Source organism: Manis pentadactyla, chromosome 4 (assembly GCF_030020395.1).
Source record: "Manis pentadactyla isolate mManPen7 chromosome 4, mManPen7.hap1, whole genome shotgun sequence".
Lineage (NCBI taxonomy): Eukaryota > Metazoa > Chordata > Mammalia > Pholidota > Manidae > Manis > Manis pentadactyla.
This window is the reverse complement of record NC_080022.1, coordinates 113,054,029-113,066,309: the sequence shown is the minus strand read 5'-3', so window position 1 is coordinate 113,066,309 and position 12,281 is coordinate 113,054,029. Positions and strand designations below refer to the sequence as shown.

Genomic DNA, 12,281 nt, shown 5'->3' with positions numbered 1-12,281 from the left:
TGGAGTTCCAGCTGATTTTCTGAGTCCCAGCATTGTATCAGAGCTTGCAGAGTCCTGCTGCAGAGCACATGCCACGACTGCTCCACCAATAAACAGACACTCCACCAACCCCTCCTTTCAAAAGGCAGACCTCTCTTACCTTTCAGGGAATTTTCTTGGGTTCTCCCCCATAAGTTCCAGGGCAGTTCCATGTACTCTATGTACCCATGTAACTACTTCTTCATGCACCATTTTTGCTTCTTTAACAAATTTTTCTTTTTGGACTCAGGCCATTGCTGTTATGAATTCATGCCCAAGCAGCGTCTGTCCCTCCCTAAATGCTGGGTGGGGCCCAGCATTAGCTAAAGGCCCCAAGCACCTTTGGGTTGTTGCATCAAACCAGCCCAGCCTTGCCTAGTCATTAACAGAGGAAGCTTGGGGCTGAAAACCCTGGGACAGAGAGGAGAGAGGTTTCTCTGAGCGTTGGCTGCACCTATAGACCCAAGGTGCAGCTAAAAAGCTCTCATTCTCTTTTCTGCTTCCTCAGAAGTCAGCTAGCAGCCCTGCCAACTCCCATCCCGGCCTCAGCCATGATAAGGAGAGGCTTCCAGGCAGCAGCAAGACTTGGCCACCATAGAGCCTTTCCTGGTGCTCCCTGCATTTTGCCCAGACTCAGCCCTGCCTCAGCATTTGGATCGTCCACGGACTCCCTGGTGAGTGAGGTACCAGCTCAGCCAGACAGGCAGCCCTTCTCCTGACCTAGACCATAAGGAGCACCCCAATTCTCTTCTTCCCAGATCATGACTGGAGCAGGTGGGCAGTGTGTCCGGGAGCTATTTGATTTGGCAATGAGGTGTTCTTGGGATACCAAGTAGCCCACATCCAACACTAAGTCCACCAGGACACTTTGGTCCTAGTCTGAAATAGAGTGGTCACCAATGAATCACTGTGCTATTATGGGACTCAGGCAGTTGCAGCTGAGTTTGGGCATTGATAGGTGGAGGACGCTGTGTGTGATCTTAGCAAGCAGCTGGCTTATTGCCCACAACTGTGATTAGTACATGAGCATTTGGTGCCATAGAGGACTTCCCCTCGTCCCACAGATGGTACCCCACCTCTGTGGGTGACCAACACATGTTTCAAAGGAACCACACTGCCCAGGCATACCCACAGCTGTGGACAGAGCTGGAGTAGCCCCAGAAAGTGAGAGGGCAGTAACAATGGTCCTCACCCACTGTGGTGCAACCACAGGGTAAACAGTGTCTCAGAAAGGGCTCTAGTCTGACCATCAGTTGTCACCCTCACATGCTTGGCAGCCTTAGCCATATTTCCTGTTTTCCCATTTATTCAGTGGGGCTAATACTAGCAGCTCTCAGCCTCAAAGAACAGCTCACAGATTTTAAAACAGGACACAATTGTAATTCAACACCACAAAGCAGCATGCTTCTAACTGCAGCCCCAATTCCTTCCTTTCCTTCCTTGGCACTTTAGCACGCCCCTGCCCAGTCACCCACAGAAGTCCCCAAATACTTGGTAAGGTAGATGGGCCAAATCAACACTGATAGGAGGGACTGAAGAGCCCAAGAACCCTACCTAGAGGCCCCACAGCACAAGCAGCAACCCCTGCCCATCAAGAAGCTATCTAGTCTCCCTGATTTTTACTGCCCAGATCTCAAGATTCTGTCTGGAGAAAACAGAGTTGAAGGATTTAGCCCTTCCTAATGCCAGCTGGTGTCCAGACATGCTAAGCCTGTACCAGGAATTTCTGGAGAAGACCAAGACCAATGGCTGGATCAAACTGCCGTCCTTCAAGTCCAACAGAGAGCACATCCAAGGGCTCAAGCTCCCATTTGGGCTAGCAGTTACCTCGGGTAAGGCTTGGCCTGAGAGGGCCCATCAGTACACACATGCCTCTGCCCCCATGGGTCTGGTCAGCCAGCCCCTTTCCCTGTGTTCAGGGCTCTCAGGAAGGAAATTCACAAGCTCCCCAGCCAGGTCTTTCTAATGACTCACTGCACCCCTCCTGCTGCTGTCCCAGGCAGGTGGATGAGAAGGGTTTTCTCTTGGGTCTCTGGCTCCTCTCCTCCCACCTGAAGAGAGTATCCCCTAGTGGCCCGCCTCTGCTCCCAGCCAAGAGTGTCCCCACCGGAGAACTGCAGCTCAGCTCCCGGCCCTTCTGCCTTCTCACGGGTTGTTCTTCCCTTACTGTCAAGCCTCTTCCAGATCCTCCTCCCCTATCCCATGAAGGCCTTTGAGAATGCATCCTCTGCCCACAGGCCCAGAGTGGCTCTCCCCAAACTGCTACCAGGTCAGATTAATAGGGCTTTCCACCTTCAGCTTTCTGTGTTTGTGTGTGTTGTGTGTGTGTGTGTGTGTGTGTGTGTGTGTGTGTGTGTGTGCACGCACGTGTGCGCGCGCAGTCTTTCTCATTCATTTTTGTGGTTTTTCTGGCCAGTGATGAATGTGTGGTAGAGTAGGCAGACACAAAGGTTTATGACACAAAGTAGGGACACCAAAATAATGTTTTTTACAAGAATTTGGTATTTATCCAAAAAGGGTATAGTTGTTATAGTTGTCTTGGGAAAAAATCAGAACTTTAGTGGCCTTTTCTGCACTTATTTTACTGTTTAGTATTGTTGTTACTTTGAATTACATGAGTTATATTTTTAATTTTCCATGTTTAAGATCTGCTAAAGTCTTGCCCTGACCCTGATCCTGTCTGCACCCTCAGCCAGTGAATTTGCTGAGTGTTTCTCCCTCTAGGCTGAGGACTCCCTGAGACAAGGGCAGAGCCTGAGGCAGGGCTCAACCCCTGGTGCTGAATGACAGGCCCTGCATCCTGACTGGCCCCCGCACCCTCACAGACTCTATTCTCTAGCTACAACACTACCCCTCTCTCCCCAGACATAAGCGACTGGCGCATCTTCACTAGGTGCATCCAAGTGGAAGGACAAGGCTACGAGTACGTCATCTTTTTCCACCCATCCAAGAAGAAGTCCATCTGTCTTTTCCAACCAGGTCCCTACCTGGAGGGGGCTCCAGGGTAAGACCCCAGGCAGAGCCAAATGGGCTCTCATGGGCTGCATCCTTGGCTTGGTTCAGCACGCACCAGGCCCTGGGGCTCGGACTCCCCTGAAGGAGCCCAGTCAAGCGTGCAGAGCACTGGGCTTCAGTCTCAACGGTATCATGCCACGGATGCCATCCTGCGTCATCTGATCTGGCTTCCATTGTGCAGATTAGGGGGAGCCTCCTCATGGAGGTCTGGGAATTTTCCAATAAGAAGAGGCCTTGGTCACCACTTTGAGAAGGATGTGGTGAATTTGAGAAATGATAAGATCTAGAATTAGGAAGTAGGCTTCCAGCCCACTTTGCTGCTACTAGCCTTGGGACCCATGCTAGCAATTTAACCTCTAGCTTTCAGTTTCCTTCCCTGAAAACCGGGAATAACATTATTATTTTTTATTAATTAATTAATAATATATATAATAATAACTGGATAATAATATCTACCTGCCAGAGCCACTGAGAGATACGATATTTGGGGCCTGTGTGCTGAATATAAAACATAATGCACAATACAGCTATCAGATACCACTATCCAAACTTCATGCTTTATGCACAGGCAAACCGAGGCACACAGAGGCACAGTGACTTGCCCGGGTGACACAGGCACTCATGACCAGATCAAGAACTCTAACCTAGAAGTTGGGCCTCCAAGTCCATTGCTCTGTCTACTGTACTCCACTGCCTCCAAACCTGGTAAAGACCCAGGAAGGAACTCAAGGAAGTTAGCCTGGTCCTGAGCATCTTGCCTAAGGCCCCTGGGCCACCAAGTCCATGGTTGTCTGCCTTCTCTTTCATCTCTGTTCCTGCTTTAGACAGCCACTGAGGTCTGTGCGTGGCGCCAGAGTCCCTGAAAGAGAGAGAGGAAAAAGGGGACAGAAACAGGTTTCAGGTCCCAAGGCCCAGGAGAAACTCAGGGCCAGAAAGAGGTCACCAGACGTCAGCACCTCCCCAGGTCACAGACTCAGACTGCAGCCCTTGCTCGCCTTGGCCATTCCACGGCACCTTCCATGGGAACACTGATCCCCACACTCACACATGGAGACACTGGGAGACTAAGTCAGAGCCCTGTGCAGGCCAAGGAATCCCTTCCTTCTGAAGAGGAAAACCCCGGGAGGCAGGAATGGGAATGAAATGTGGCTGACTTTTATTTATGGTTCATAGAGGCAGGGCAGGAGAGGCAAGGGAGGACCATTCAGCACGGAGGCCAGTGGACTGAGGGGTGCAGAGAATAGATTAGTACTGAATTAGAAATGCCCAGTTCAGTCTTTCCCCTGCATGGAAAAACCTAGTTCTTCTCTGTCATGTCTTTCTCTCCTTTACTAGTAGTGTGTCTCCTTTACTACTTATGACAATTCTGGTCATCCAGTGTGTGGAAGTTTTCCCCACCAAGCGATTCTCCATGACACCAGCTGGGTGTCCTACAACTTAACTCAATTCTAACATCACCTACCTGGAGGAAGTGTCAAATCCCACAGGCTAAGGGCTGTCCCACAGGACTGCTTTCATCCCACTTCAGACTCCAGTCACAGGTACCCCAGGTGACCCACGACTTCTGTCCATCTTGGATACAAATTGGAGGTTCTCATGACCCCCTCCTTAGGTTCCATTAATTTGCTAAAGTGGCTCACAGAACTCAGGGAAACACTTATGTTTACCAGTTTAGTAAAGGATATAATAAAGGACACAGAAGAACAGCCAGATGAAGAGATACAAAAGATGAGGTCTGGGAGGGTCCTGAGCCCAGGAGCTTCTCTGTCCCTGTGGGGGTAGAGTGTGTCCCCCTCCCAATGTGGATGATCACCAGCCTGGAAGCCATCTGAACCCCATACTATTGATATTTTTATGGAGGTTTCCTCATGTAGGCATGATGGATCATTTACTCAATCTCCAGCCCCTATCCTCTTCCTAAAGTATGGGGGATGAGACTAAAAATCCCAATCTTCTAATCACGTATTGGTCTTTCTGGTGACCAGCCCTCATCCAGGAGCCCACCCAGACTTGCCTCATTAGAACAAAAGACATTCCTATCACCCAGGAAATTACAAGGGTTTTAGGAACTCTGTGCCAGGAATTAAGGTTAAAAAAATTAATATATATATATATATATATATATATATATATATATTTTTTTTTCTATTCTTTGACAAGTACCCACTCTGCCCCTTACACTGAGGAGGGGTGGGTTACTAGTGGCCAAAGGCTACCCTGCAGAATCTAGGCATTTGTCAATGCCTGGCCAGTGAGGGTAAGGGGGAAAGAGCAGATTTAGGGTTCTTTAGCACCAACTCCTTTTCCCCTCTTTCAGGCAATATGTGGAAGGAAGTGACTGGAAATGTATGTGAGCTTTTGTAAACATTACCTCATTTAATTTTATGGTTTAGAAATTATTTTTATTTACAATTCATAGTAGAAGAACTGGGACTCAGAGAGGTTTAGCAATTTGCTCAAGCTCAAACATGTGGTAGCATGTGGTGGAGCAAATTGTCAAACCAGGTAAGTGTGGTTCCATGGCCTTCAGCTCTTTCCACAAAGGAAAGGGGAAGCTAGGGCCCAGGAAGAAAGACCATTGGTGGCAGCAGCAGGAGGGTAACCCACTATAACACAGAGGGACAGCTAATCTGGTTCCTGGAGCATCAGATCAGGAGAAGCAGATTAAGAAACTTGAATCTGTTTTGTGTTATCTGCATTCCAAAATTGGGTGCTGTAATATAATGAGTTGTAAGGTACATTTGTCCTCATCCACAGTTTCTGAAAACCCGGCAGTCTTAAAGGTGAAGCGGGTGTTTTGTCATGTTAATGAGGGACTTTTGGACCCCCCCACCGAGGGCCGGGGCCTGGAGGTTGGATCAGCCAATGGCCAATAGTTTAGTCAATCAGGACTATGCAATGAAGCCCTCACAAAACCTGCAAGAAGAGCTCTTTGCTCTGCTCTGCGCTCTGCTTTTCCTGCTCTGCTGTTTTGGAACCTGGTTCTTGGTCGGAGAAAGCTTCTACGCTTGGGGAACCAGAACACCTCCATGTGCCACCCAGGCAGGCCCCAAGCTCCACGAGAATAGACACTCCTTTGGGAACTTGCCCTATGTCTCTCTTCATCTGGCTGTTAACTTGTATCCTTTATTAAACTGATAAACGTAAGTGTTTTCCTGAGTTCTGTGAACCGCTCTAGCAAATTAACCAAACCTAAGGGGGAGGCAAATTAACCAAACCTATGGGGGAGGTCGTGGGAACCTCCAGTCTGTAGCCACTGGGGCTTGCGACAGGCATCTGGAGTGTGTTTGGGGGAGGTGGGGGCTAGTCTTGTAGGACAGAGCCCTTAACCTGGGAATCTGGTACTGTCTGTGGGCAGATAGCATAGGAATTGAGTTGAATTCTTGAACACCCTGCTAGTGTTTGAGAACTGCTTGGTCTAAGTATGTGTGGGAAGACCCCCCTCCCACATACACACATTGGAATCAGGTCCAGGTACCTGAATGAAGTTACACTACTATTACTGCTATGTGTAAACTGTTACACATGAATATAAGGAAGAAATACACCATGCATTTGGTGTCAGAGATGTTGCAGGTGCCCTTCTATTTTCTTCAACTTACGTAACAATGAAGTAGCTTTGGCACAAAAGTAGCTTACACAAGTGAGGATGAGAATTTTACTCATTTAAAATAAAACAAGTTTTTGCAGGTATTCTGCTGAAGTTGGTTCTTAGCTTTCTGAAAGCAGCACTGCTTAGGAGTCCATCTTGTTGGCACTTTATAGGTCATGAGTTATGTTTCACTTCACCTGCCTTGAAAATGTGGCATCAGCACTGGCCATAGCAACTGGTAAGGTTAGAGCCTTAGAGACTCAGTCAAAAAGTTTAAGGACTTTTCCACTCTCTAAGTGCACCTTTCCAAATCATGGCAATTGCTGCCAGCAATTAGGTGATGAATCAAAAAAACACTTTTCTATTAGCTCTATCAGAAAAAATGTTTTCCTGGTAAAATAATTCTAACAATGGTTGCTAACACATACTGAAACAGCATGGGAGAAAAGTTCAGTTGATTTTGAAGGGTTTGAGCAGACAGGATTCAGCTCTGTTTCCTTTCTTTTCCTGGAGAAAAGTAGAGGCTGTGGTGGTTTTGCCTCCGGACTGGGGGAAGGCCAAGGGGACAGTCTGCCCAGGCTGCAGTCTTGGCCTTGCTTTCTGCCCTGACTCCAGATTTGCCCACGGAGGGTCCCTGGCAGCCATGATGGATGAGACCTTTTCTAAAACTGCATACCTGGCTGGAGAGGGACTGTTCACAATAAGCCTTAACATCAGATTCAAAAAGTAAGTACAGATCCTTGGGATGTTGGCCAAAATCACAGTCCTTTTTATCATGGAGGGGGTTGCTATCCTCAGCAGCTGGGGTACAGGAGACCTGCCTGCCACCTCTTTTCCCAGTCTACAGCCAAGCAGTTCCTCCAGTCCTTGTTGAGAACACAACCTCTGCTGTCCAACTCTGGGAGCCAGCAAATGGGCTCTGAGCCCAGAGTTAATTCCTTGAGACAGGGTGGGACGAAGAAAAGGATGGGAGGTGGAGTGAAGGGCTTTGGGGGCAGAAGTTCACATAAGGGGTGGGCTAAGCCACTTGCTCTCCCAGCTTGATCCCCGTGGGCTCTCTGGCTATACTGAATGTTGACGTGGAAAAGATTGAGCACCAGAAGATTCACATGTCCTGCATCACCCAGAGCAGTGACCAGCAGACAGTCTATGCCAAGTCCTCAGGTAAAGACACCCTCAGTCTCAGCCCCAGGCCCTGTCCTGCCACCCCCACCCCCAGAGTTAAGGGTCCAGTCCCAAGCTGAGGTACAACTTTTTAGAGTGGGACTGAGCACCTGCTATAGACACAGATGAAGTGAGGGAGAACCTAACCAGGCCTTTTTTTCTATGTATGAGTGGACAATCTGTACAAGGATGTGATCCAGGTACCGAGTGATTGAGACCTCCAAGCATGTGTTCAGAGTGCCCATCGGGCTCCAGCCATCTCTGCCCAATCGTACCTCTCAGGTTGCCCTTCTCTTGCAGCTGTTTTCCTTCAGCTGCAGCTGGAAGAAGAGTCATCCCAGTAACAGTCAATACACCTTCAGGAGAGCCCACGCTGACCGCCCAGGAGCCTCTGCAGAGTAGGGAGGGGTCTCCAGAGAGTGACTGGCAAAGTGAAGGAGAGGGTAAATAAAGTCTCTGAGTAGATAAAGTTTCACAGCCCCAATTTCAGCCCAAACCCTTCTGTAGTGGGAAATCAAAATCCGACCAGGGCCACACACAATCCCACCTTCTCATTCATTGCCAACAGAAGAGACTGGCAGAGCACCTGCCAGGTACCAGGCACCAGCTGAGGCATCAAGCTCACAGCAATGAAAGGCAGGGCCCCTGGCCTTGAGTTGCACAGTTGCTGGCCAGGAACAGAGCATCCCACCAGCTCCTCCCACCCCACCCCCAGCTCCTGCTATGGACACAAAGAGAGAAAGGACCAATTTAACTCTATGAAACTGATAAAAAGACTTTCTAGAGGAAGCTGTGTTTGAAACAAGTCTCAAAAGTTAGGTGGTGTTCAGCAGGTAGGCAAGGGAGGGGAAGGACTCCAGGCAGAGGGATGATAAGAGCTAAGGCTCAGAGGGTGAAAGAGCACAGTGACCTCGGAGAAGAGCAAAGTGCTGGGTGGGGCAGGAGCTTAGGGAAAGAGAAGGGAGAGGAGCGGGAACAGGCCATGGAAGGCTTCATAAACCCTGCTTTGGAGCTTGAACTTTGTCTTCTAGGCAACTGGGAGCCCTTGAAGGGTTTGGGGTAGGGAATGACATATAGTTTTGTTTTTTAGAAAGATGGCTCTGGTGGCATTAACTGGTCAACAAGACTGAAGGTGGAGCACTGGTTAGGAGACCCCTGTTGGGCTCCAAACTAGAGATAGTAAGGGCCAGCACTGGTCAGAACCATGATGATAGGAAATGTGGGAAATGTTACAAACAAGAGATGCAGGACTTTGTCACTGATTGTATATAGTGGATCTATGAAGAGGAGCTTGCAAGGATGACTCCAAATTTCTGGCTTGGGAATTCTAGATGGCATCACTGATAATATAAAGGAGTAGGTTTGAGGTGCATGTAGATATTTAGCTCAGTTTCACATGCATTGAGCTTTCACTTGCATTGAGCTTGAAATGCTCATGGCACTTCCACCACATGGTAAGCTCCAGCAGAAAGGAATATTGTGATCTGGAGTTCAAGACTGATGAACTACTGACCCAATTTGTAAGTCATCAGTATAAAAACTAACCTAGAACCCCTGGGAGTGGATTGTGCAGAGTGAGTGAGGAGGCAAGGGGAGGGGAGAAAAAGGAAGGGCAAGGAAGGGGGCCAGAGACAGAGCCTTCATTCACACTAAGGCTTAAGGCCGGGACAGAGGACCAAAGACCCACCAAGGAGGCCAGGAACAGGACAGGAGTGACTGTCCTTAAGAGGGCAATGTCTGTGGTGTCAAATGCTGAAGAGAAGGCATGGCAGACTAGAACTAAAAGGAGGTCTTTGGATTTGGTGACAAGGAAGGTGATGGTCTTCTTTGCCAGGAGATTGAAGCAAAATCCAGATTATGGTGGATGAAAAAAATGAATGGAAATGACAAAGTGAATCTAGATGATTCTTTCTAGGGATTTCATTGTTGTTACTGTTATTTAAAGAAAGATGCTTGAGTATATTTATAATTTGCTTTGGAATAAGCCAGTGGAGAGAGGCTGAAACTCTAAGAGAGAGAGAGATGCAGAAGACCTGCTCTCTGGTCTTAGAGATGGGTCAAGAGCATAAGTGGACACCGGGGTCATGGCAGCATCAACATGACTCTGAGACCAATAGGAAAGGGGCAGTGCAGAGCAGGACAAGAACTTGAAGGGCTTGATGCCAGAGTGCTTTGTCTTCCTTGGTGAAATATGAGGGAAGGCCATCAGTGGGGAAAAAGGTCTTGAGGAAGGACAATGATTTGAATAAGCCACTGTGGGGATCAGGAAATAAAGTGGCTGAGTACATGTGGGTCAAGGCATGCTGAAGGGCCAGCTGCTAGTGGAAAACACGTATCTGGAGTGGCACCAACCTGGAGTAAGAGGAAGGTATGAGCCAGCTGGAAATCTAGAGGGGCAATGGCAGATAAGACAGGTGAGAATGGTGGTGAGGGAGGAAAGGGTAACATGACTGGTACACATTTCTATGGAAAAAAAGATTTTTGGTTTTTGTTTATTTTTTATTTTTTTATTTTTACTTTTTAATTTGAGGAACATACAATAAAACATACAAATCTTAGTGCACAGTTTGATGAGTTTTGACATGTGTATACTTATGTAACCATCACCCAGATCATGATATCAAACATTCTCACTAATTTTTTCCTTTCACTTATTTCACCTCCCCTCACTCCCCTACCCTGTGGCAATCACCAGTCTGTTCTCTGTGTTTGTTGGTTTATTTCTATTTTATTTGCTTTATTTTTTTAGATTCCATATATGTGAAATCATATGCTATCTGTCCTTCTCTGTCTGACTTATTTCACTTAGCATAATACAGGAGGAAAAAACATAATACAATGCTCACTTGACATTGACATGAAGGAGGAGAACACAGACTAGAGGAGGCAGTGGCCATCCACGAGAAGCCACCCTCTAGGCCTGCAGAGGATGGTGTAGGAAGCTTTTGGGAAACAGGGACAGGCAGGATTCCACTGAGGCAAATAGGTGGAGGGAATGTCCATGAGGCCATGAAGGATTAGAATTGTTTTACCAAAGAATGAGAGCTCCAGGGGACATATCATAAAGGATTTTATTATTAGGAATGGTAAAACCACATGTTGAAACAGATAAACCACTACACCTCCATTGCCTAGCCCGTATATTAATCAGAATGTACTTCTCATCACATAAAGTCCAATTGTGGGCCTCGAGGAACCACTCAGGGAACTGGCTGAGAAAAGCTCTGCCATCTTCAGCACATAGTTTCCAAAGTCATCCTGGGTATTGACATCCAGGTGCCAGATAAGAGAAGAGAGAATCACAAGGGATGTGTTTTTAGGCCAAGTCTCAAAGTATTTCCATTTATCAGAATTCAATCACAAGAGAGATTGGTTGGAAAATACAGTCTAATTGCAGTAAAGAGGGAACTGGGTTTGTTGAATAGCTAGCAGCCACTGCCTCAGTTTGAGAGTAGGATCAGCAGAGGAAGGAAGAATCTATGTCCAAACCCTTACCCTGGCAAGCAAAGAATTCTAATTCAGTCCTAAGCTGAGTTTCCAGGATCTGGGGCTGGGATTGGAGATTTAGGGCATCAGAGAGAATGAAAGCCTTTGTGGCATGGAACAGGGTCAGAGAGTTAGACACAAATTCAGCAGTGGTGGGAGGTAGGTGGATTAGGTTCTTTTTCTAGTAACTAGACCACACACTCCTAAGCCATCAATCTTGAACAATGGACAAAGGATTGATAAACATAGATTTGAAGGGCCTTGACCCAGTGTCCTTCAAAAGCTGGAGACATACTAGAGGCAATAGCCAGAAATCTTGTGCCAACAAATTATTCCCTTCCCCATATACTTAGAGAGTTTTTCCTCTTTCTCCTCTTGTGCTTCCACAGTTGACCAAGATAATTTATGAACCGAGAGTCACTGTATACCACAACTGTCCTTCATTCATGGTCAAGAAGAGCCTAATCTTCATCTAAACACTCCCAAGAGAAGAAGGGAAATGTATTCCATCCTTCCTATGCAGTCAAGAAAAGGAAGAAAAACAAAACAGTTGTATTTGAATTTCCATATTAAAACAGGTTCAATGCATCCTGGCAATTCTCTGCTGGGGCCAGTATCTAATAGAAACAGGCATAAGTTCAAAATCTACAGAGGTGGAAGGCTCTCAATCAAGTCCCCACAGTCAGGCTGGGAGTGTCAGCCTTGACTGGATGAGGCCAGTGGGCTGGCAGGGATCTTGAACGGAAAACAAAGTGATCAGCTGCTGAACACTTCTCTAGTGGCTAGGCCTTTGATAGATGCCTCTCCTCTCCCAGGACACCAAGTATTGCTTTCTAGGTAGAAACAAGGGGAACTGCTGCTTTCACACTTTAAAAGCCCATTCCCATGTGTAGTGCATTCATCTGGAATGCAACAACTACAGAGGCAGATGGGGTCAAATCCAATAGGCCATCCAGGCAAATAGGGCAGCTTATTCTGCTTGAAGTAGAGGATGTGTTCTCCAGAT

At 47.3% G+C, this 12,281-nt stretch overlaps 1 protein-coding gene across 2 annotated transcripts; it reads left to right on the top strand.

The window, feature by feature from the left end:
- Positions 1–392: 392 nt before the first annotated feature.
- Positions 393–11,872, top strand: THEM5 (thioesterase superfamily member 5). Of its 2 annotated transcripts, none has more exons than XM_057500751.1 (6): positions 393–692; positions 1,649–1,850; positions 2,884–3,022; positions 7,241–7,351; positions 7,665–7,789; positions 11,665–11,872. In XM_057500751.1, exons 1-6 carry the CDS (start codon positions 570–572, stop codon positions 11,682–11,684), a joined length of 720 nt encoding a protein of 239 aa, XP_057356734.1. In that variant the 5' UTR covers positions 393–569; the 3' UTR covers positions 11,685–11,872. The 2 variants fall into 2 exon arrangements, with proteins under 2 accessions (XP_057356734.1, XP_036760982.1); XM_036905087.2 differs by lacking the exon at positions 11,665–11,872 and adding an exon at positions 8,090–8,273 and having other exon boundaries at positions 395–692.
- The last annotated feature ends 409 nt before the right edge of the window (positions 11,873–12,281 follow it).